This window comes from Mauremys mutica, chromosome 10 (genome assembly GCF_020497125.1).
Source record: "Mauremys mutica isolate MM-2020 ecotype Southern chromosome 10, ASM2049712v1, whole genome shotgun sequence".
In the NCBI taxonomy this organism is placed as follows: Eukaryota; Metazoa; Chordata; order Testudines; family Geoemydidae; genus Mauremys; species Mauremys mutica.
The window spans coordinates 15407277-15433925 of record NC_059081.1 but is presented as its reverse complement, the minus strand read 5'-3'; the positions used below and the strand labels follow the sequence as shown (position 1 = coordinate 15433925).

Sequence of the window (26649 nt, the reverse complement as noted above, 5' to 3'; positions counted from 1 at the left end):
GGCCTGCTGGGAGATATAATGGGCGGCCTGAGTTCAGGGAGCCGGAGTTCAGGGAGAGTCTCAGAGAAGTTGGAGGGCTGTATGAGCTGATCTGCAAAAGGGTCTCCTTCTCTACCACATAGAGACCTGAAGTGAGAGAAAGAAATACAGGGAGACTCCAGCAGAGACTGGGAAACGAGTTCTCTGTGCCAGCTAAAGGAAAGAGCTTCATTGGAGCTACCTACAGTAAGATGAAAGAGCAAAACCCTTCAGAGGAGTGCAATGAACTGGTAGAAGAAGCCTGGGGATTTCCAGTTTTAGGATGAACTGTTGTTTTATGTTAACAGCCAGCACCCAACGGGGGGAGTAATTACAAAGCACCAGTTGGGATGGTTTTGTTTGGTTACAGAAGTAGAGAAACAAGCAGCGGCAGGAGGGTCCAATATCAAATTGGGAATAGGGTTTGAAAGTGTTATATATTCCATTAAAGTCAGTGGAGCTATACCAGCTTACATCAGCTGAGAATGTGTCCCGCTGAGTCTAATTTTTTTCCTGTATTAATGTCATCCCATAACTCCTAGCTAAATCTCCAGGTTCCAGATGGAGCAATTCATCTCCCACCTTTGGGTCCACATCCATTTGATATTTATGGACTGTTATGGACTCTTCATTTGTCAAACTGCACTATGTATATTTAGTTCTTTTAGTCATTCCTCCCAAATCAGTCTCTAATCAGTTTAGTTGATCTTCTCTGGCCTATCTCCCTGCTCTATCCCTTCTGAAGTGCGGGAACTGGATTAACAGCACTTCCAAGAACAATGCTGCATTCAATTGCTGTACTATTGTGCGGAGAAGGGTGCATATTGGTTAAAATTAACAGTCAGTGAAGACTTGGAAGATCTCTGTGGTTTGGTTATAGAAAGAAACCAGCACAGGAATGGAAAACTTTTGCTTAGAGGGCTGGAAATGGGAGACCAATACAACCAGCACCAAATTGTGGCATTTGGATACCAGCCTGCTTTGTGGATGGTACAATACCATACATTTTGGAGTCCAAGAAAGCATGATGTGGGTGCAAGAAGAAGGGCTATGCAAACTGCACCATGCTGTGTTTGGAGCAGTTGCTCCCCTTTCAGTGCCAAATCACCTCTGCAAGCCAGGGTGGGGGCAGTAGCCTTACTTGCTCTCTGATTGTCCCAAACCCATGTGAGGAAGCACAAGACAAGGGGAAGCAAAAGCCTCTTTGCAGGAGAGTCAGAATAATCTGGCCCAGATCAGGATCTGCTTGACTTCAGTAAGACAGCTCATAGCAGGATTGGGCCAACAGATAGTAAAGACTTTGGAATAGGGAACTTTATATATAATAAAACTCTCCTCTGAACATAACCTTTCAAAGTTTAAATCCTATTGCAAAACAAAGATATTTTATGAAAATTATTAATGCAAATTTAATATTCCAAAACGGCAGTGGAAACCTCTAGTTTATTTGATGGATAACATGTTTAGCAATCTTGAAATTTCATCTGTATCTTTAATATCTTTGTAAATGACAATTTTATTTAATTAGCTAACACTTAATTAGACAAAGATTTGTCTAGCATCTCCTGTTCATTAAATTAGAAAGCATTTTCTATTTTAATTAACACGGCATTTTCTATAATCAATTTAATGAAATGCCATCTGTAGTTCTAATAATATTTTGTGCAGCACCACATGATTGACATGTGTTGATGGCACTGTATCAACTCCTTTTATATTCATATCATTAAAAAAATAAGAAAAATTAAGGACCCTGACCTTCAAACACAGCTGTGTATACCGTAAAGCTGAATTTTATTTTTACAAACTGTCAGAAAAAGTTATAACAATCCTTAATTTAATTCTGTTACCAGTTTCACAATAGTGGAAGCCCCATTCTGTTTAGGCACTATACCTACCCCGTAGTACCCATATCTTAGTATGAGACAGCTTCTGCCCTAGAGAGCTTACCGTCAAAATAAACAAAACAGACATTATTATATTGTACCCATTTTGCAGATGAAGGCTGGAATTTGTAAAGGATTTTTAGTGGGATTTGATTGCCTAACCCCCTAATCATAGAAAAATAGGAATGGAGTGGACTTTGATAGGTCATCTAGTCCAGTCCCCTGCCCTTGACATGATTTGTTCTTGACAAATTCATGTTGTCTGTTACTTCTCACCTTATTATCTTCTAGGTTCTTACAAATTGATTGATTATTTGCTCCATTATCTTTCTGGGGAGTGAAGTTAAGATGACTGGTCTATAATTCCCTGGATTATCCTTATTCCCCTTTTTATAGATAAATTCTATATCTTCCCTTTTCCAGTCCTCTAGGATTTCTCCTGTCCTCCACAAGTTCTCAAAGATCATTACTAATGGCTCAGATCTCTCCAGCCAGTTACTTAAATATTCTAGGATGTATTGCATCAGGCCCTGCTGACTTGAAGACATTTAACTTGTCTAAGTCATTCTTAACTTGTTCTTTCCCTATTTTAGGCTCAGATCCTACCTCATTTATACTGATGTTCTCTGTTAATCATCCAATCACTGCTAACATTTTTGGTGAAAACTGGAAAATAAAAAGGCACTTAACACTTCGGGTTTTGCTGTGTTTTCTGTTATTTTCTGTCCCTCCTCACTGAGTAATGGGCCTACCCGGTTCTTGGCCCCCTCTTGCTTCCCATATATTTATTCAATGTTTTCTTGTTACCCTTCTTCCCTAGAGAGTTTAATTTGCTTTGGCCTTTCTAATTTTGTCCATGCTTGTGTTTCTTTTTCTATATTAATCCTTCGTAATTTGACCTAGTTTCTATTTTGTGTATGATTCTTTTGAGTTTCAGATTACTGAAGATTTCTTGGTTAAGCCAGGGTGGTCTCTTGCTATACTCTTACTATCTTTGCTATGCATTGGGATAGTGCATTGGGATAGTTTGCTCTTGTGCCCTTAATAATGTTTTTTTACAATAGTGTCAACTCTCCTGAACTCTTTTTTTCCCCTTAGACTTGCTTCCCAGGGGAATCTTACCTACTAGTTCTCTGAGTTTGCTAACATTTGACTTCTTCAAGTCCATTGTCTTCATTGTGCTGTTTACCCTCCTACCACTACTTAGAATCATGAACTTTCTCATTTCATGATTGCTTTCACCCAAGCTGCCTTCCAGCTTCAAACTTTATACCAGTTCCTCTCTATTAGAATGAATTCTAGAACAGCCTTTCCACTAATTGCTTTGTCCTCCTTCTATAGTTTCCAGTGCATTCTATTAACTTGTTGGATAATCAGTGCCCTGCTGTATTTTCCCAACAGATGTCTGGGTAGTTGAAGTCCCCCATCACCACCAAATCCTGTTCTTTGGATATCTTTGTTAGTTGTTATAAAAAAGCCTCATCCAGCTCTTCCTGGATAGGTGCTCTATAGTAGACCATAACATCAACCTTGTTTTTAACCCTTTTGGCCTTCCCCATAGACTTACAACAGGTCTGCCTCCCACTTGTGTGTCAACCTCAGTACAAATATATACATCTTTGATATACAAGGCAACATCTCCTCCTCTTTTTCCCTGCCTGTCCTTCCTGAACAAGCTGTACACTTGAATACCAATATTCCAGTCATGTGAATTATCCCACCAAGTTTTTGTGATGCCAATTGTCATAACTGTAATTATTTGCTACTATTTCTAGCTCTTCCCATTTATTCCCCATACTTCTTATATTAGTATGCAGACATCTAAGATGTTTGTTTGTTCAATTGATTTTGCCTTTATTTTCCTTCTTGTCCCTTCGTCCCTGCGATGATTGCCCATGTTCCTCCCAGATTTTGACCCTTCACCCAGCTTTCCATGTTTTGGACTTACCTGTGATTTTTGTCTCCTCCTTCCATTGAGCCCACCTCACTGGGTACTTATTGTGAAAGCATCCTTGTTATCCCCAAATAATCCAAACCTTACTGTATGTTCTTCCATAGTTATTTTCACACTGACTTTAACAGTAATTTATCTTTGTATGTCCATAACTGACTCACGTCTGGCTCAATCTCAGCTCTTCCAGTTGCAATGCACAGTTAGCAAGTTTATGGTAATTTGGGAATCCCTTTGCCTCTTTGAAAAATTAGTAGGCTTGTGTACTTATTTGATTGGACATGTCTCTGAGTTTTTTTCCTGGCAAGCACAACCAGGACCTGAAGGACATAAAGAATTAAAAGGGACAAGCTCCAAGTACTAAAAGTACTGAATGAACAGAGGAGGCATATTGATATGAAAGGCAGTTGTGGCCTAGTAGATAGGGCACTGGACTGAAAAATCTGGAGGGATGGGTACTATTCATAGCTCTGCTACTGTCATGCTGTATGACCTCAGGCAAATAATTTCACCTCTGTGTATCTGTTTCCCTTAGCCCCCTTATCTGTCCTTTTTAGTACTATAAAATCTCTTGGGCAAGAATTGTCTCTCATTATATGTTTGTACAGTTTCTAGCTCAATGAGGCCCTAAACTCAGTTGGAGCTTCAAGGTGCAGTTATAATAATAATGAGAAAAATGTTGTTTCTGAGAGAGAAATAACCAATATATGTGTGGAATTTTGCCTAGTTTTGTATTGGTAGGATTTAAATTCAGCCATGCGTAAATGGGAACAATTGCACTGATGTCAGTAAACATGGATTTCTACTTGGAGAAAGGAAACTATGAGTGTTAATTTTGGGAGACCTGGAAAAGGAGAATGTGCAAAGTGCCTGCATGGAGTAATGCTACAATGCTATTGTTTGGACTTTGGATAGTCTAAACTGCCACTGGAGGTGTCATCTGCAGCTGAGGTAGATGTACATGCACTAGTTTTGATTGAGCTAACCTATTAAAAATAAAACTGTGTAGCTGCAAGAGCACACTTGGTGGCTCGGACCATTTGACACCCTAGCTGTGTACTAGGGTGGCTAGCCCATGCTGCTGTCTGTGCCACCGTGCCTACACATCCATTTTTATAACACTAGCTCAATCAAACCTAGTGTGCGTAGGTCTACCCTGGCTGGAAATTACAGCTCAGAAATTGAATTAGATGACTGCTTTGGTAATGCAGTGCTACAGTCTAGGGCTGGATTCTGATGCCCTTACTCACTTTTACTCATAATGAGCAAGGATGACAGAATCTGGCTCTTAATTAATATTTCTGAACTTTTCTCCCAAAAGCTGCACTGCTGGCTAGTTTCCAAGAATGGGGTTGGATATTGAATGAGGGAGGTGAAATTACTGGCCAGCAGCAATAGTTTTCCGAGAGTACTACCTCTGAGTGTACTACCTCCGCAGAGTCATACTCACCCTCTATCAGCCTGGGAAGTATGAAGGGTTTCCAAACCTTCACTTTCTACACACAGCTATGACATTTTCAGTGCATATCGTGAAGCGCCCTATCCCAGCTGTTTTTAAAGTCCGGGTCCACACTGCGTAGCAAATATCTCCAAAATATAGCACTGAGGAAAAAATATCATCCAAGAATTCCAGTTACTAGACTGTTTTGGAGTATCATGACTAACTTGAAACTTGAAATAGTGAAAGAGTTGCTTGAACACAGTGAAATATGAAATTGGATTCAGCACTAATTATCTAAAGCTCAGTTCATTTCATCTCTGGTTTTTATTTCTATCTGAAATAATTAGTCAATATAGATAGTAGCTCAAACTCTATTTTTACCCTGGTATAATTCTAGTGACTTCATTTCAAGTGATGGAAGTATAATTCAGAACAGAATCTGGCCCATTTTCCCCTTCAAACAGCAAATTGTTTTTAAGTAGAATTGAACAGGGACTGATTTTCAAACAGGCTGAGCATTCACAATGTGAAGTGAAGCCAATGGGAACTGCAGGTGCCTGAAAATTTGGTCCATGGCATCTAAAAAGTGCAACAGTATAGAAAAAGTAGTAAAATGGGAGTGCAAATTTTTAGAGGGGCCTGTGTATGTGTGTGTTGAAAGAATATGGAGGGTTTCTACATTTATTGCTTTGCATTTTGTGATATTTTGTCTTTGACGCTTTAGGGAACAATATGTATCAGACAAGGCACGTGGTAGATCTGTGCCAATAACACTTGCAGAACCTTTAGAAGTGGTGAACCTCATTAGTCATACTGTCACTTCACTGCCGTTTCTTTCCAGGCTCATCTCAAAGCTTTAGCTGCATGGCACAAACAAAAACATGGGCACTACTAAAATGTTATTAATGTAAAAAATGATTCCCAGTTTAGAAATATTGGGGCTGTGCCTTTGCATATTGTGTAATTGCATCACAATGTGAGGGCTAAATTCATGACATTGAAATCTGCATCCAAAAATATAATTTAAATTGCTTATGTGAATTCCAACAGGGTTTAATGACTGAAGCCTTCCCCATCCGCTGTTCCCTATAATGTTTTGCAATCTGCTCTTCCAGCGTAGACAGAGGCTGGAGTAACATGGAGTGCTAGCATTTGCTACAAATTGTTCATATTCTTCAGCATTCTTCTTTCTGTCCCATAACATCACATTTTATGAAGGATCTGCTTCATTTGGTTTTCAAATGAATGCACAGTCACTGGATGCATCTGTTTTTTACATATTCCATTCCTTCCTTTTTTTCCAAATGGGGTATATCACCTGCTACTGAGCTAGATGGCGGGTTGTAAATCTTGCTGTAGTACCAATGAATTTTTTTAAAATCTGTTTTCTTTAATTTATACATAAAAATAGGAAAATGCAGATGCAAGTATGGGAAAAAAGGATATATTTAGGGTCAGCTCTTGTCCCTGTTAAAATCAGTGGGTTTTGCCATTGACTTCAGTGAGCCAGGATTTCACCCTTTGTCTCTTACCACCATGGGGTGCTTTCATGTGTCTTCCCCTGCTCTCATTCTATAGGTACCCAGCCCCAGGTAACACAGGATTACATCCTATAGAAGGGGGAAAGGAACTCTTATAACTGGGCAGCCCCTCTGGGACTAGCAAAGCCTCTTCCAGGTTTATACTCCCCAGAGCCAGTTGTTGAGGGAGTAAACCCTCAGCCACATACCACCTCTTCCCCTACCCTGGTTACGTTGTTTGATTACCAAACTGACTTCAGTGGTACTAGGGCAGCACATCATGCTCCATAATAAGGACGAGACCAATGACAAGAGTATTGTCCAGGTGGAAATAGGAGTTGTTCAGTGAGTTAATATCCTACAATATTAGACTGTGGATCCTGATGGTAGGAGGGGCAATACCGAGGATGGGGTTGATGCTGCTTTTTCTTCTCTTTTGGAGGGACAGTATTTGTGGCATGCCGTTCTTCCTTTTAACTTATTGTTAACACCCTGCACTGGAGCTACTTACAGCACTCAGGCACCCATCTGCAGCAGGGTGGTGGTGGTGGTGGTGGTACTTTTTCAGTTGTATATGTAAGGCTGAACTCCTCCCCAAGCCCACTTTTGAACTAGTAGAACTAGACATGGAGTAACTGTAGAAGGCCCTGGTCACACCTCTGTAACCATGGACATCAGAACTTCATAACTGACCAATGGACTTTCTGCCCTCTTGCATGTGTGCACCCTCCTTTGCCCGCTGGAATTCCTCTGGCCTTTCAGAGCCATCTAGTGCAGGCACCCCAAAGGGTGTGGACTGATATCTGAAGAATGGGGCCCATCACCTCTTGGAGCTGTGGTGAATTGATATATTTTTAAAATGAACAAGTACTGGGGAAAGGAAGATTTGAGCAGAATCTATATAGAAGTGGGAGAAACAAACAATATGAAATTTAAAATTACTGAGCCTAGGGTCATTTGGTGAAGGCTATAGCTTGACAGAGCATGGAAAATGTACATTGGTATAAATGAATTATGGTAGAGAAATTTCATCAGACCTCATACACATATCTCTTACCCACTCTTAGTTTTTGTCACTGTTTCAAACCTATCCAGTGTTTGCTCACTTTATAAATATTGTTTTTCACTGAGTGTTTAGTAAAATGCTCTCATGAGTATGTAAAAGAGGGTTTGCTCCATTTATCAGAACTGCCAAAGATAGCCAGTTAATATTTGTAAAGTGCTCTGAAGTTGAAATATGCTGTATAAGTACTAAGTATTATTATTATAAATGCAGAAGCAAAGCAATACAACACTTGTTTCCCGAATTCTGTTCCAACTGGGAACAACTCTGCCTCTAAAAAGTTACAGCAGTGTGATTATAAGGTTTAGACATTTGAACATGACAGTTGATTTTCACAATATGGAAAAATAACCTGTAGTTTCCCATTGTACTTTATAGGATCAAATAGTATTGTGCAACACTGGCATTGCTGGCTCAAGTGAAATTATTGTGATGATCATACATGTATTTGCCATTAACAGTTAAATTTGAGATATTTGAACTATTCAGCTGGCAATCAGAATTGCCAAGACACTCTGCCACTATTTTGTCTTGCAAAGGGCCAGCTCCTGCAATTAGATCCATGCATGCCGAGCTGTGCACTTGAATGGAGTTCTGCTGACTTTGATAGGGATCCACATTGTGTAGGGGATCTGCCCACCCAAACAGTTTTGAAACTAGGGCTATAATCAATAAGTTTCTCCTGGGGAAAAAAAGACCCTTTTCTTAGCCTGTCACTCTAACCATGTCACTCCCCACATTCCTTTGAATCCCTCTCTGTTCACCACTGTATCAAGTTCTAACTTCTATTCTGCAACTTCATGTCTCTTCGTAGGTCTTTCCCTCTTGTTGCATCTACCCAAGCTCCCTTTGCTCCATTACAGTGATGTCATTGGCTTTTCCCACCTGTTTGTTTTCTTCTATGGTGTCCCAATACACACAGAATTTTCTGCCCAAATTGGTCTGTGAAGCTATATCCCTCTTCAGATCTGCCCTTTAGGCCTACTCTTGCCATGATGTCTACCAGAAATCTGCCAGCCTATTATGGTTTGATTGAGCGGCAGTTGGGGATAGTGCCTTTCAGTAGGTTAGGTCTAGATGCTGTCTTGACCATGTGCTAAAGTAAGGAGTGGCACATTGCTGCTGTATCCAGGGAGAATGAATTGACTCCCATGCTCCTTCTGTGTTCTGACAGTTAAGTTACTTATTTAACCCCTTTTAGAAGGAGCAGCTTACCTCCCTCCTCTATACCCAGCCAGCTACTGTGGTTGGTGAGTTTTGGGATGGAGCCAGAGCTCCTTTCCCATCTGCACCCAATCCTTGTCCATTTCCTTAGGGTGGGTATCAAGCACAACCTCTGCTCTCCCTGTGTGGTCAGAATTACAACTGGTGTCCTTATTCCCCTGCACAGCTGTGTGAGAACTATGATAATCTAGCCCTTATTTGACCAAAATAAATATTCAGAGAATCTGGACCCATCAAGAACCATCACACTATGTAAGAACTAAGCTACATATCTGTGTGATCTTACAGTCCTCTCTTTCACCTCCCTCTTACATTTCAGCTACCAATCAAAATATCATCATTATGTTGAGTGGCCATCAACTGCTCCATTATCTAGTCTGCTAAGTGTTCTTTATCATACAGAGTGTCATTCATTGGATTGGCACTTTCATATAAATTAATGATGATTGCCCATGATTACTATACTTACATTCAACACTTATGCAGTGTTTTTATGTAACATGCTCTCTGAGGATCTCAAAGCACTTTATAGATGTTCATTTAATGAATGCTTGTCCACTAAGGTATAATTATATCCAATATGCAGATGGAAGACTGAGGTGCAGTCCGCATCCAGGAATGTTCAATCTGAGAAGTCTTGACTTCCAGTTCTCTTTGCTAACCACTAGGATAACATTTTCTTCCAACTTTACAAATAAAAACAAACTCTTAAATTAATCTTCATTTAGACAGTTGACCATTTCACTGCTGCCTCACATGCCATGTATCTCTGGCTAAATGGACTTCTGGGGCTACATATTGTGCCACTGATCTTGTAAACACTTATGCACTGATATAGCTTTGCTCACATGAGTAGTTTTAACTCACGAGAGGGTACTTAACGTGAGTGAAATTATTCATGTGCCGATGTCTTTGTAGGATTGGACCCCAAAGCGTGGCCTTCGAAGTACATTTTGCCTGATGTATGTGAGGAAGCAGTGAAATGGTTAATTAAATTAAAGGAGATCCATGTAGTATCAGGTACATCCCAATGCTGTTGTTAGGTGGCATTGCGCTAGGGCCTAGGAGTTCTAGTCATGAACCAGGACCCTGTGAGGTAGTTGCTAATGGAACATCAAAATTTTTTTGTTTTTTTTAAATGCATTATACCAGCAGGACAGAGGAATCCTTTCCCCCCATCTTGTGTGTGACTTGTGTATATACATTTTAAATTCTTCAAGCCAGGCACCAGGTCCTTGCTATATAACATTGACTGTCACTATGGGGCTCTAGTCTGGTTGTGGCTATTCTGTGCTACTGAAGTACAAATGACAAAAATAATATGGATTTTAAATCTTTGCATGCCAGTATATTATGAAGGTATTATTGGCTTGCAAGGAAGCTGTGAACAATAGTTGCCTGCAAAGCATTGTCTCTTATTAAAAATGTATCATGTTCTTTTTTAGAACTACAGCTATTAATTCTTCAGTTCGCAACCTCCCTCATTTTCACTTCCGAGCCACAGATACAATAATCTGACCAAAACTCTATCAATCCCACCTCAACAAAGATAGAATATTAGATTAATAAGGTCTCTTAATTAAACGTAATTAATTTCACAAATCATACTAGAGCACATTCACCAGTATTATACACTCTGAATTTCTGTACTGTCAATCAATACTAAACTAGGTTTCTCTAAATTAATAAATAAAGCATATTTTGTGATGCTGTAACCTTGATTTTTTCCCCCAAGTCGCATTTGCTTGCTAGTTCATAAAATTCAGCAATCTGTAATGAGTTTCTAACACACTACAAGGAGTTAGTGGTGTTCTTTTCTCTATTTCAGCATCATTTTTAGCCTTTCCTATAAGTTTTACTTAAGAACTTTCATTATAATTCCTGTTTTCCAGATATTTATAACAAAGAAGTTATACTTGATTAAATATTTTATCTGCAGGAAAGGTTTAATTAAAGCCAGGAAGCTAGGGTCTTTCTCCCTTTCTGCAGATGTGTTAGGGCTAGTCAAAATCTAGCCCTGTGATTTTACCCACAAACTTCATCAGGTTGTACCCTACAGTATTTAAAAACACAGATGTAACAATTTCTGCAAATGTATTGCAGCCTTAGATTTCCTTCAAAAATAAAAAGCAAAACTAAGGATGAATGCTGGATCTGTTGAAGACAATAGTAAAACTCCCATCAATTTCAATGTGGGAGGAGGTTAGAATTTCATCCTGGCATCTCTTATTAATGGTGAAGATATGTTAGACAAAACCTTGGGGTTGAAAGTTAAGGCTGACATACCTTTCTTAACCCATATGCTTTCATAATAATCACAGTTAATGTACTTTTATATATTGTAGTTTTGTCTGTAGTTTGAATGTATTGGTGTAAATTATTCTTTTATTATGGTAACTAAAAGTAGAACAAGTTGTTGAGAGAGGATTTACTCACACTGCAGACTTTAACATGAAATTTTTTTATGTATGTTATGAGTGAACATACCATAACAGATCAGATCATATCTATGTCTTAATCCTTTTCTGCTAGTGTAGTGTAACTCATTCCTTTGATTTACTCATGTTGCATCATCTATTACTAACTGGAATACAGAACAGAAAAATGTAAGATATAGTCTCACTGCAATTTATTAAACCAGTAGCGGGAGATTCCTTCCGTATTTATAAATTAGTCAAGTGTGAGAGAACCTAAATGCTTTTATTATACTTCTGTCCTTTTTCTTTAAATATGTCTGCTGCCCATCACCTGTAGCGATAGTATCACTTACAGGTGATAGGGCAGCAGATGTGTTTAAAGGAAAAGGACAGAAGTGTAACAAAAGCATTCATATGAGAAATAGAATGTCCAGGGTTTGTCCTGCAAAACCTTACCCACTAGAAAGGCTCTTCATCATGTGAGTCGCCCATTGACTTTAATGAATCTACTTGTGTTACAGGGATGTTCACGTGAGCAGTTTTCAGCCTTGAAACCATGTGCGTAATTGTACTTGCTTTGCTCACAGGAGGGTGGACTCTCTGAACTCACAGGAATGACCCCATTGAGGATTGTTCCCCTTGAATCAGATGAACAGGATTTGGGGCATAAACAGTTTGATCTATTTAATGATCTGAACACAAGCAAACAAAATAGATATTATGAATGAGGTCCATTCCTCAGTCTGTTTGGGCACATTTTAATGCATCAGTGTCTTGCAGTTATTTTGTTTATTAAATATGCCTGTTGTCTCTGCAGATGTATTAAATACTCAGTGTTTTTGCTAATTGATAATTCCTTTATTGTTGCAGATACAGAAGTGGTGTATAAAAATAGGAATGGACATGTTGTTAAACTGAATGTAGAAACAAATACAACCACGTTATTATTGGAAAATACAACTTTTGTAAGTAATACTTATTTTACTCATTAAAATTGTATGTCACTTTTAAATGGCATCCAGTTAATAAGTATTTGCCATTTGTCTCTAACAGACAAAGAATGTAGTGCTTAAAAATGATATAGAATCTGTTTAGAATAGATGATATTAGAGATGGAAAATACCACCCATTCCACTGTTAATGGGAGATTTTCCAATCCAGTATATTATCATTTGCTTGGCATACAGTCTGATGGGGGCCTTGAAGGCTGACTTCTGCTGTGCTGCCTATAGTGAATCTAGCTGATGGGTATAATAAGTAGAGTTGATCATAAAATGTGGGAAAAAATTGTTAAAATGTTGAAAAGTTTTCTGTGGGTGGTTTTTGGTCAAAATTTGAAATTTAAAAAATTCAAAATTTGAAACATTAAACCATATAGTTGGTTGAAAAATGTGGAAAATTTTGAAAAAAAATCCTCAATGTTTTTTTCCATTTTGTTGACATTACTACAGATTCAAGAAGCTCTCATAATTGAATAAAGAAAAAATATATATTTCTCATTTCCACTAACCTCTTTCTACTTACCTGTTGCTCTGAACTTAGATTGGATTTCTTGTAAAATGCCTTGCAAGTGGTAGTGTGCTACCTTAATAATAATTATTCTTAGGATACTTTTTGATATTTAGCTGAAGTTTCCCTTTGTTTTATTTGATCCCATTATGCCCAGTGATACTACCTGTAATCCTCACTTCTTCAAGCCATGTGGTACATATTTCATCCTTTTCAATTCTTCCTTACAAATCTGTCCCTACAGCCCTTTGATCTTTTCTGTTGCTGGTTTCTGAATTTATTTCAGTTTTTGGGGACCAAGGTGCCCAGGACTGAATTCAAGACTCATTTTCAACACAGCCACATGGCGAGGGATTATCTCCTTCCTGGTCTGTGTTGTGATGTCTTTGCCGATGCAGCCCAAAGTTACCTTGGCTTTGTTTGCTCCCTGTATTTCATTGTAATGTAACTTCCTTTCTCCCCCACCTCAGGCGCATTCTCTGTTTCAGGGGCACCAGGCCCCAGCCAGCTGCCTCCTCTAAACACTTCAACTAGTGGTAGGAGAACAGGAGCTCTTGGGAATGAGCCAGTCTACAGAAGCAAAGGACTCCCTTAGCCACTGCAGGGGGGCGAGGTCTGCATTTTCTGTTGGTATAGGACTACAGAAAATGTGATACCCTTCTGGACTAAGCAGGAGACAGAGGGGAGAGAATTATCTGAGAGGTGTATCTGTGAGACCCAATGTCTCCTGGGTCTATTTCTGGAATGGTGCGCCTTATATCCCAGCCATGCCTCAAGGCTCAATCTGACACTGAGAAGGGCAGGCATTACCAATGATAAATGTCTCTTTTTGTCCACTTGAGTAAAAATGCTCCTTTTCCATATGGCAAAACACCATATTTTACAACAAATTGATGTGGACAGCAGCCAAACACTGCAAATGCCCCCTCTTTTCAGAGGGTTGCTCTTTTCTGGGTTTGCATTAGAAGGGACCAGTTCAACCTCAGATCACGCAGACTGATTTCAAGGCACAAGACGCACACTCTTAATTAGAAGTTGGCAACTGACCAAAGATGCCTAATATCCAACCAACAGTCCAGCAGGCCTATATATGGAACAGAGGCAAAGAATAGAGAGATGATGTGTCTGTTTTCCACAAGAAGTTCATTTGAATGCAGTATGTGAGCATAGTAAAAAGTTGAAAGCACAAATGAGGTAGATTCTACCCACAGTCACATATAAGTGGAATGAAAAAACTGTATATGGAGCAGAAGCCTAAAAATGACTTGTAGGTATAATAATAAAGGGGAATTTTGCTGTACCTGACAACTTTCTGTCTGTGATGAATACATAGCAAACAGTCCTAACCTGGGGTCATAATGAAACAGAGGCAGGTTGCAGAATTGAAATTCAAAATACTCCCACTTCTCTAAGCTCTACCCTCAAAAATGCTCCCGCTTCTCCACATTGCTAGATGGACTCTTCCAAGGCTAAACTCCTAAATCACTAATCATAATTCCTCTCTCATTGTCATATCTGCTTAATCATTAGTGCATAAATAGAAATGGTGCTGGTTTAACACTCTGCAGAGCTGTCTTGTGCTCATCAAAAACACACCATAACACAGGCATTGGCAATGCAAGTTTCCACACATGGTCCCATCCTAGAGAAGCCACTTTTCTGTATGAAACATTCTTCCACTTTTCATTCTCTCTCTCTTTTTTCTGTCCAAAGAGCCAATAAGGGGGTGAGTTTTTCTTAGTGAGGTTGATAATTGCCTATTAGAAATCAGACTGCAATAATAAACTTCTTTCAGGGACACAACGGAAGAGGTAGTCATGGTTGCTCTGTAAATTGGCTATATTTGAACCAGAATCTTATAAGTGAATATCATCTTACTTTACTACTAATCCCTTGATGCACACAGACCCCTAGTGTGCAGCTCAGAAGTTCTTGCTTTACTCCTTGGAGATTGCCATTTTGTGAAGAGTAAGTTTTCTTTTATCCTACTTAGTGTCAATTTCTGTCTAAAATGCAGAGGCAAAGCCTTCTGAAAAGCCTTTGAAAGACATTCACTGTGTTCCCTCTCCATGTATATCTGCCAGCAAAACTCACTCAGCACAAAAAGGCAGACTCTGGGCTCATTAGTAAGTTCTGTATTACGTGCATTATAGAAAAGGTTTTTTAATCAAGGTGTAATGGTGCTGGAATTTATTAAGAAGTTCTGGTGTTTTCTTCTTTTAAAGTCTCTATTTCTCCTCCAAAGAGAATGTCTTAAAAGTTTCTATAGAAAACAGCAGGGTTTTTTCTCAGTCTCCTATGGATTTATTCAAAGACTGTCTTAAAATTACTACATTTTAGTATAATTAAGCCATTTGTCCTCTCCAAACATGAGTAGAGAAGACTGAATGCTTTATATAATCAGACCATTAACAAAATAATCTAATCGTTAACAAAATGTATTGATAGGGAAAAAATTACAAAACCATTTCAAGAAGCACCATAAATATCCTATTAGCATCTCTGTAGGTTATTGATTGGATGCATTTTCTGAACTATATCCTTCAACTTCAGTGAACCTGTCAGAATTAACCAGTGAATAGTGTGCCCTCTCTAGCTGGCCAGTAAACAGTTAATACTCTAAACCAGTGATATGCAAATGTTAACAGCTGGAAGCTAAGCAACCTCAATAGTCCAGGGATCCAAAGAGACTAGAAACTAATCACAACATGGCATCTTGAATTTATATTGTGATGCTGTATCAATGTGTAATGGCAATACGTTCTCTATTATTTAGCTAATGTTCCTGTCACCCTGGAATGTAAGCTCCTGCTCACCAATTTAGCAGTCAGCAGCAAATCTTTATTCTTATTACACAGTATAATTCCAAAATGATTTTGGAGTCATACCACATTTTTGTCTAAATAAGGTTGCCATTTTTCTGACATGTTTTTTTTTCTCCCTTTTTAACAGACTCTTTTTACTGTCATTTCCTTTTAAAATGTTGTCAATAAATGGATTAACTGTTAGTAACCCAATCATAAATGCAGTTTCAGAGATGGCTGCATGAAGGAACAAGGAAGGGGGCTGCACGCTTGCTTGAGCTCATGAAATGCATGCCGATGGCCTCTCATTTTTCTCCCATCCCTCACCATACTGCCAGCATGGCCGCCCTCACCTAGATTATATAAACCCCAAACCAAAAAAACAATCCAGGAAATTGCAAATATGAAAAAGTATAGGGACCCAGTGACCCATAATCCACTTCCCAATTCATAGCCACTGAAACCAACCAATGTCAACATTTCCCTTCCTTCCATTGCCACCCCCCAAAAAGACCACTAAAAATTAGTAACTGAAAATATGGCAAATGTATTAATTCTCAAAAACTGCTAGGATTCATCTACCAGATGTGTGATGATTAAGGATGTGGGAAGAAGTTAGAAACATGAATAAAATAAAGGCTGTTGCTTTAAGACCCACCAATTCCTGGCCCATTCACTTTGGTCCTAAGCAGTCTCCATCCACATGTTAGCTGATTGTGCATATCTTGTGACTGCAGTGGAAAGTCTTAACCTTGAAGGATGACAGCAACAGAAAGGGCGGTGGAGTGGGGGGGGGGGGAGTAATTTATGCATCACTATTCACACATGCAGTATTGTTAAGATAAATCAATCCTGATCTTTGTGACCAGAGGCAGTATTCAACAGCAGGAAGGCCATCAAAGCACTTGTGTTCCAGATAGGAAACTAAGTGCATCCTAATAAATTTGTCAGTCTCTAAGGTGCCACAAGTACTCCTGTTCTTTTTAGGTGCATCCTGTGCAGAGTGCAAAGGGGATAATAGAGAGAGAAAGGAGAGTGTTTTAACTCTCTCTAACCTCAGGAGAGACCTGCAGACCATGAGTTTTCACCTTCCATTGCTAAGAGGACAGAGCATGGAGTTATGAGAATCTCTGCAAGGAAGAAAAACACATGGCTCACGAATAACGCTAAGGAACTATCTATATTTATACAAGGAAATGCCTTGTTCTTATTATTGTAATACAAATAAAGTAATTATATTCTTATTTGAACATCATACATTAATCACAAACACAGAGATGAGTGGTCCTAGGTCACAGAGTGAGGCAGTAGCAACCTGGGGTACCACCAGGAGTCTAGACTCTGTCTTTTGCTGTAGTCACTAAATCAAACAGCTTAGCTCAAACAGCATCAGATCACCTCAGCAGACAAGCATCTATGGGATGGGAGGAGACATTCTCTTACTTCCTTTATTGCTGGCATGGCATTTCTTTTTTCTCTTCCCACTCCTTGTAACCTTCTGGCTGTAGAGGAGTAGGGCAAATGGAAGGAGGAGTGATTCATTTCCCCCCAACGCTTCTGCATAAAAGAAAGAGTTAGTTTCTCCTCCTTTTGCTGATCTCTCCACACTCCACTAACTGTATGCATATTATCATATATGCAGCAGAAGCCGTAGGATCAATTTCAGGCAGCATGATTGGAAGGAAGGAAATAGGTTTAACTGGACAAAGGAGCCCTTTGGGTTTTCCATGCAGCCAGTTTAGTTCTGGAGTTATCCCTGCTATGAAAACTTGCTTTTCTGAGTCACACTTACGCTGCTGGAGTGTTGATTGGATGTGCAAGCTCTGAAAGTCACATAGAAGTACCTTGTGCCATGTATTCAAAGTCTCGTGGGTGATGAATTTGAACTCCAGACCCTAATAACGAAGGACATTAGTTGGTAAGGAGACTTATCCACTGATCTACATCAGAAAGGTCTATATTGCTGAGAAATGTCATGTTGCTTTTGGTGCATTTTTAGCTTGCATATTTGTGTGCATGAGATGGGTGTTGAAAAAAGTGAGTTATTCCAAAGCGATGCTTACTGTCCAGCAAGCATTCAAGAGAATGCCACATCAAATTAATGCAGTCCCTCTACTTTCCTTGCCCTTTAGAGGACTAATCTTAGAAATATAGAATAAAATAATTTGGATTTATGCAGTTGCCTCACCAAGCATATTTAATTATCCCAAAAGTATGTTCTAATTTGATCCCCTCACATAGTTTGGGGACCCTGTTAAAAATATGAATCTCATGCGCTTATGTTTACCCTTGTTCTTCAAAAATCCACCTTCTCCATGGCCCTGGTTCCTCTGCCTTTTCAAGAAAGCTTAATGTCAGGCTTAAGAGCCTCAGTCCTGGGTCTCATCCAGTTAATCTGTTTAAATTGCACAAGTTTCCAGGGGCTTCCCATTTGATGTACCCCAGAGTGTATTATGCTTCTAGTATGATATTACTGTGGGCCATCTTTTGCACGTGGATTGATAGAGAGGGATTACTTTTTGCTGCCTGCTAATTAGATGCATGGTGTCAGATGGGTGAGCAGAGCAGAAGTAGTTTTGGCTCATGAATCACGATTAGGCTCTGTGGCAACCCAGCTGTAGAAGCCCTGCAGAGGCCTTGCAGCCAAAAGCACAGAATTAGAATTTTAGTCTGAATGGAGCTTTTGGCAGTGAATATTTTTGTGATATTTCACATAGAATTGTTCACAGTAAGCTTTCCTTTATTGTCACCTTCCTCTCTCTTGACTGGAAACTCAGTACAGCATCATAGTGCAATTATAGTTCTTTGTTGATTATCGTAGCTTTAATTGCAAGAGCAGCTTACATGGTTCTGTTTTATTTAAGAGCTTTCCACAAGAGATTAATAAGAGTGAATAATAGTAAATGCTTTAAACTACACTTTATACCACATAAATATTACTCACTTTTGCAACATGGGGTGTTTTAATGACACTTACATGTTGTGAATATGTTATGAACATTAGAACATCACCCACATATGCACTTTGAATGTTAAATAACCTCCACAGCTAATTTATTTTATGTTATGGTTTATTAGTGCAGTGCAACAATGCACATAGATATGCAAAAATCTGAGAGAATGGTTGATAAATAAAATTGTAAGGATCCCTTGGTAATAATCCAAGAATATCTGCAAAGCTTTCGTAACTCATCAGAGTGGTCAATATCCACAAATTTGTTCAAAATATGTTGTTTGTAAATAAGGGGAGGCTTTTTAAAGCACAACGGAAAGGCACTTAACTGCCCTTTGTATCTTTTTGAAAATCTGTCCCCAGGGCCGCTGCAAGGATGTTTCGCGCCCCAGGCGAAACTTCCACCTTGCGTCCTCTCCCGTCCCCGGGCCCCCGCCCTGAGGCGCCCCACCCCCCCCGGTGGCAGCTCCCCCCTCCACCCTGAGGCACCCCTCTGCACTCCAGCTCACCCCTGTCCTGCCTTCTTCCCGAGGACGCCGTGGCTGCTTCACTTCTCCTGCCTCCCAGGCTTGTGGTGCCTAAGCTTATTGGCCCTGCAAGCTTGGGAGGCGGGAGAAGTGAAGCAGCCAAGGCATGCTCGGGGAGGAGGTGGGGCTGGGGTGAGCTGGGGCGGGGAGTGCCCCTCCGTGCCGCCCCCCCTCCCTTCTTGTTGCAGGCGGCCCTCCCTGCGCTCCCCTGCCCCAGCTCCCTCCGCCTAAATGCCGGCGGCGACCGGGGTGGCCGAAGATCCGGCCGTCGTGGTCGCTGCTGAAGAAAATGCCACCCCCCAAATGCCAGCGCCCTGGTCACCTAAATGGTTGCACCAGCTCTGTCTGTCTCTAATTATACACAATGCTGCAAGTCCCTTCAGAGACTCTACTTGCAGACTACACTATGCCTGGCCCATCCCCACAGAGTGATTTAGCATGCTCCAGCCCAGGCTCCAGTGATGAGCTTGACTTTCCCTGCCATTGGCCCTCCTGGCTGCTGGGTGATTCTGTGGCACTCGGTATCGAGAACCGAGAGCAGGGAGACCTTCTCCGGTGCTCTCAATGCTGTCCCCAGTCCCACTGCAGGTGCCCTGGCAGCAAGAGGAAACATCCTGAGTGCAATGCAAAGGGTGTAGAGGAACTGTGGAATGGGGAACAGGCACAAGAATCAGAGCAGTGCAGGGATAGCACAGGAGTCACATGTGGAGTGGGTCAGGGACAGGAGTTGGTCGAGGAGAATTAAGAACATGAGGGTCAGAAAGAGAGAAGAGCAGCAGTGCACAGGGTCAGGAGAGGGTCAGAAGATAATGCTGGGGACAAGGACAGAGCTATGGGGAGGATAGTGACAGTAACAGGAGTACAGAAATGATTGGGTGGGGGGAATTGGATAGGAGTAGAGTGGATCAGCAACAGGTTGTGTGGCAAACAGGGTTTATGACAACTAGACAACATTCCCCTCCAGAACCTGGAATTGAACTCAGGATTCCTGAGTGTCAGTAGCCCTCTGCTGTCAGCAAACAGCCATGAACCCCTCTGGCAAAGATATACTGGCCACTGGATAAGCAGTTTTCTGTTCCCTGAATGACCAGAGCAGGGGCTGCGCCAGGCTAATGAGAACACCTGACTCCAATTAACCTGCTCAGAGTCAGATGAGGCTGTTAAGCACCTGACTCTAATTAAGGCCCCCCTGATGCCCTGGGCTGGAACCCAGAGTAGAGGGTGGGCCCGGGTTCCCCCCAAACCTCCCAACTCCTGATCAAACACAGGAGGAATTGACCTGGACTGTGGCGTCTACCAGAGGGGAAGGTCTCTGGGCTGTTTCCCGACCCACAGGGTGAATCTGTGAGGCGAGCAAATCTGCCAATAAGCGCAGGACCCACCAAGGTAGAGGAGGAACTTTGTCACATGTTGCACAGGCAACCTTAACACAGGCATTTCCTAACTTCTGAATGCTTGACTTTACAACCTGAATACCCTGTTTAGTGTGATTTTTTTAATATAATTTTCATATACTGTAGAATACATACAGTTTTTAAAAATCTTAGACCAGACCCAATCACAGGAGAATCCACTCAAGTTGGGATTTTGCCTACTTTCTATAAGTCTATGCACCTGACTTGATCAGTCTCTTTAATTTCATGCACCTGCCATTGTTTTTTTCTTGTTCCATTGACCAAGCCTGTTGCTAGTCGCTTCTGTCTAGGTCTTTCTCTTTTTTTGTCTTTTTTAGCATTCCAGGGGGTTGTTATTTTTTTTATTTCCAGTTCTGTCTCTTTGGCTATATTTCTTTTTGCTGTAAGGCCCTCTCTGCTATCAGGATCCTTTTCTCTCTCTTAATGGGTCTTCCTTAATTACTTCCTACATACTTATATGTCCCTCATTACTGTAGTAGCTCAGTGCCTTACAGACTTTAAAGTATTTATTCTCATAATGCTGCTGGGAGATAGGGAAGTCATATTATCCCATTTTACAGAATGGGAACTGAGGCACTAAGGTTAATTGACTTTCTCAGTCACACAGAAACAGAACAAGGTATGTAACCTAGTTTCCTAAGTCATGGCCTCATGTCCTAACCACTGGACCATCCTTCTCCAATTACCCTGCATTTTCTGACTGCTACCAGATTTTCTTCTTAAGCCTTCTCTGTCTACTGCTACACTGCCTTTTCTGATTTACAGAAGTGAAAGGGGGCCCTGATGCTCACTGTTCCCATAGTTGCCACTGCCACTTCAGGAAACTATTTTGAAACGTAGTGCCATGTTAATGCTACCCACGTAATCCTTACCCTTCGATTACTGCTCTGCATCGCCACTTGGCCAATGACCATCTGATAAGGTGACCTGAGCAGGTCAATGAACATCAACAGCATAGTCCCTCAGCTAATATTGTGAAGACACAAACTGCTGTGTGAAGTGCTAAGTATTATTTTTTACGGTCAGTTTTAAAGGAGCAGTCTTGAAATGGCTCTATTCTTGGGAGGGTGAAATAAGGAACAGCATGCTCTTTGGATATTAACAACAGTGAAAGTGAGAGGAAATGTTAACAGGAATGTGAAGAGTGTAAGCATCAAGAATGGATGTTTAGATTAGTACAAGGGAATCTAAATATAAGTGGGGTAAAATTAAAGAGAAGAAAATATAGCCTAAATAGCTTGTCAATTTCTCAAATGTGGAAGTCTCCCCCAAGTTAAGTGGCTGAAGCTCTGCTGCTAGACCCACTGAATCTATCCTAGAGAAAGTGCTAAAAGCACTAGAAAATATACTATGAGTAATAATCCTGCACTGTCTTAATGTTTTGAATACGTTTTCTGATCCATGCACGAAGTTTGGCATGGTAATTAGTATCAAGAAAACAGTTGCCATGTCACAAGGCACCAACATTCCACCTAAAACCTACCTTAATAATGAAACTCTGGACAATGTGGATCACCTCTCATTTCTCGGCTCAATTCTTACCAGCCCACACAACCTTGCTAGGGAACTTGATGTTAAAAGTGGCAACGCTTCTGTTTCCTTTGGCAAACTTACCTTGCATATTTGGAGCAAGAAGTTGCTAACTCTGAACAAAAAGGTGTCTGTTGATCAGGCTTGTGTCCATACTACCCTCCTTTAGAGTTGTGAAAGCCAGGTTATGTACTCCGAGCAGGAGCGGAGATTGTACAGTTTCCACCTCCACTGTCTTAGAAAAATCCTTGGAGTTACTTGGGACCAACAAATCACCAGTAACAGATCCTTAAGAGAACTGGCCTACAGTCTATCCAGACTATGCTGGACATTCACAGGCTTCGCTGGTTGGGACATGTGAAGCACATGTCTCATGATTGATTGTCAAAGGCTGTGCACTATGGCCAACTTAACAATCACCTGTGATGCAGAGGAAGGCCAAAGCTCCAGCACAGCGACAAGGTCAAGCAAGTCCTCAAGAAATACAGCAACCCACTGACAACTGGGAAAATCCTGCCCACAATCCTTTAGTTTGGAGAAGTCAGGTTACGACTGGTGTAGTCATCATGGAGAGCCAGCAGAGAGCCCAGACTGAGGCCTGCAGGCGAGCCAGGAAGCAGAATATGCTTCAACTTCCATCTGGCGAGTGGACTCTGTGAGGTTTACCGCTCACGCATTGGGCTCTTTTCCCATGCCATTGCTAAGCACCTCTGACTTTGCCATGTCTCCTTTCATCTCTCAAAATGTTGGACAGCCATATATAACCATAGAGGTTGACTAGGTTACCTTATAAGTAATTTCCATCTCTGCCATATGTATGTTGAAAGACTAGAAACAGGGCACTACTTTAAATGCAAGAGCAATTAAAATTCAGCAGTCATGTGGGCATAGATCCTCAAAGGTATTTAGGCTCCTAACTTACACGTAAATCAGTGGGAGTTAGTGCCTAAATACCATTGAACATCTGAACCATGGAGAATATTGTATAGTGAGTGAGACTATTGAGCAGAGATGAAAGGACTAGCCTGTATATCAATAATAACTCAAAACCAGGTTTCAAGAAAAGAAAAGGAAAAAGAGGTTCAGGTTGAGTGGTGTATATTGGCAATGGAGATCAAGTAAAGGCTGAGTCTGAATCAATATTTCCTTCTCTTACTTATCTGAGCCTTCACCATGGCCACTGAAACCGGGCATTGTTAACTGTAATATGGGCTTATTATACTGTCTCTAGCCTAAGCTATCTTTATGCGTGACAATATCAACTGACTTGCAACAAAACATTTCTGGTTATCAGTGAAACACTGATGAAATATGAAAGAAAAAAAAATCTCTATCAGTGCGAAGCCTTGGCCTTGTAAAGCAAGATCTGAGCAAGTTTCACTTTCAAAAATACCCAGACATTTTTAATATTTCTAAAAGGTGGAGGAAAGATTAGCTCTCTCCCTTATTCTCTCTTTCTCTGCCCTGCTTAAGTTTCTCTCAGATTCTTTTGCTTTTTGTCACACTGTCTCAAAGAACAGTCCCTACCTTTTTCTTTCCCTGAAAAAAATACTTTGCCTCAAAAACAAACCTAGTATGTCATCAAGAAGATAAAGGGCAGAGAGTAACTTAAATATGCTGTATCAGTCCGTCTCCATTTGGTTATCATCCTTGTGATCTGTGCAAGTGGTAATATCAGTGGTCATAGTTATCAAGTGCATTATTGGGAATAGAAGAGGCCATAGATTGTCCATGGAGTGTCACATCAGAATGCATCATTGTCAGACAAAGAATTAAAACCCATATCGCACGAGGTATTTCTTTCATAGGAGGCTAAGAATGCAATCTGCTGATCATCGTATACAGTTGGTTCGGATCCTGCAGTTAGTGGGGGTTCTGCCTCAGCAAACCTAGTCTGTTGCTTTTACAACTTAGAAAAAATAAAATTGTGTCAAACTCAGCATAGTTCATGAAACACATGATAGACCTGTGAGTTTAGAAGGAGAGAGAATGTACAAGCCTTTGAGATCTAATTTCTGGGTAAAAAGTTTGCAGCATTGTGAAATGTAAATATTGCAAGAGTAGCAGTTTATGCAGGTAACAGGGCATGTATATACTGCAATGAGGAGGTGTGTTTGCAGCTGATATAGGCAATACACAAACTACACTTGCTCTATCTAGATCGAAGCTAGCTCGGGTCCTTCTACGTGTGCTGTAATCACAAATCCTCATTACAGTGTAGAGATTCCCATAGAGACAGCATTAAACTGGATCTGCCTACAGTAAGAATAACAGCTTCTGGCACAGGCAGCAGTCTGAAAAAATAGTGTTCATGCACATGGTAGCAAAACTAGCAAGAAAACTCAATTGCAGGTATTTCTGGGGAAAAAATGTTATAGGGGTGGGGAGAGGTGTTTTAACCTCCAAATTTTCACTAGGGTTAAAAGCAATAAAGTCCCACATTAATAAAATGCTTAATGAAAACCAAAAAAAATAAAATAGAAAATCCCTTCCCCAGAAAGGTAGAGAACATGCTGGCTAGAAACAGATGTGCAGATGTGGTTGCCCCATCTCAAAAATATATATATTGGAATTGGAAAAGGTTCAGAAAAGGGCAACAAAATGATTAGGGGTATGGAATGGCTTCCATATGAGGAGAGATTAATAAGACTGTAAAAGCAGCAAAGAATCCTGTGGCACCTTATAGACTAACAGACGTTTTGCAGCATGAGCTTTCGTGGGTGAATACCCACTTCTTCGGATGTAAGCCTTGCATCCGAAGAAGTGGGTATTCACCCACGAAAGCTCATGCTTTTACAGAACCAGACTAACACGGCTACCCCTCTGATAATTAATAAGACTGTGACTTTTCAGCTTGGAAAAGATCTGACTAAGGGGGGATATGATAGAGGTCTATAAAATCATGTCTGGTGTGAAGAAAGTAAATGAAGAAGTGTTATTTACTCCTCATAACACACAAACTAGGGGCCTCCAAATGAAATTAATAGGCAGCAGGTTTAAAACAAGGAAAAGGAAGTATTTTTTCCCATAATGCACAATCGGTCTGTGGAATTCTTTGCTAGAGGATGTTGTGAAGGCCAAGACTATAACAGGTTCAAAAAAAGAACTAGATAAGTTCATGGATCAATGGCTATTAGCCAGGATGGATGGGGATGGTGTCCCTAGCCTCTGTTTTCCAGAAGCTGGGAATGAGTGACAGGGGATGGATCACTTGATGATCACTTGTTCTGTTCATTCCTATTGGGGCACCTGGCATTGGCCTCTGTCAGAAGACAGGATACTGGGCTGGATGGACCTTAGGTCTGACCCAGTATGACCATTCTTATGTAAACAATAACACCCCTCCCCCAAAACAAAAAAACAAACAAAAAACCCCCTGTATTTCTCTTCTGAGGATCTCATTTCAAAACACTTTTAAAGTTAAGTAGAGACTGGAAGCAGCATCAGTTATCAGTTATAATCAGGCCCAGTGTGCACTGCACTGTCCTAAGCTCGACACCAGCTGACATCCTCTCGCCCATAAAGGAGTCAGACCTCTGTCATGTGGGCAAGGAAGAACCCAGAAGAAGAGCATGTGGAACACCTACTCTTTCTGCCTTTCTTTCACTATGATGGTCCTACAGATTCTAAGCCTGGCATATTTTTCCTATTTGGCATGAAAAGAAGTGCAGGTGCTAACTTGCTTTTTTCCTAGAAAGCTGTTTTCTGTGAATATAGTGGTGAAAATTAACACTGGCTAAATTTCTTATTTTATTGCCAAACTTATCATTTGATGCCCCCCAAAAACGAGGCTGAGATTTTCAAAAAACCTAAAGAAGTTAGGCACCCAAACACTCCTGAAATTCAAATGGGCACCTCACTAACTCCCTTAGGCTCATTTGAAAATCTCAATCTTGATAAATACATTCACTGCATTTTTAAAGTGAATTTTGAAAAGTGTTAGCATGCATGCATTGCCAAGCTTATTTAGTATGTTTTCTGCTTGCCTAATATTAATTTTCCTGCTTGTGGAATGTATACAAATATTCTATATTTTTAACTTCTGTTAGCAAGAATAATCCCATTATACCAGAAGGAGGGAAATAGTCTGCCAAAACCACTAGCAGTAGTCAGAAGACTGTAATATACTTAGGCCTGGTCTACACTAGGCGTTTAAACCGGTTTTAGGAGTGTAAAACCGATTTAACGCCACAACCGTCCACACTAGGAGGCACCTTATATCGATTTTAATGGCTCTTTAAACCGGTTTCTGTACTCCTCCCTAACGAGAGGAGTAACGCTAGTATCGGTATTAACATATCGGATTAGGGTTAGTGTGGACGCTGATCGACGGCATTGACCTCCGGGAGCTATCCCACAGTGCACCAGTGACCGCTCTGGACCGCAATCTG

General features: G+C 40.6%; 1 protein-coding gene across 2 annotated transcripts in view; it reads left to right on the top strand.

Moving 5' to 3' along the window:
* Positions 1–26649, top strand: part of DPP10 (dipeptidyl peptidase like 10) — a 416863-nt gene that overhangs the window by 202884 nt on the left and 187330 nt on the right. For both annotated transcript variants that reach the window (XM_045032139.1, XM_045032140.1), the window contains exon 4: positions 12391–12485. In XM_045032139.1, the coding sequence (XP_044888074.1) occupies positions 12391–12485 (95 nt within the window). The remainder of the gene's footprint in view (positions 1–12390; positions 12486–26649) is intronic.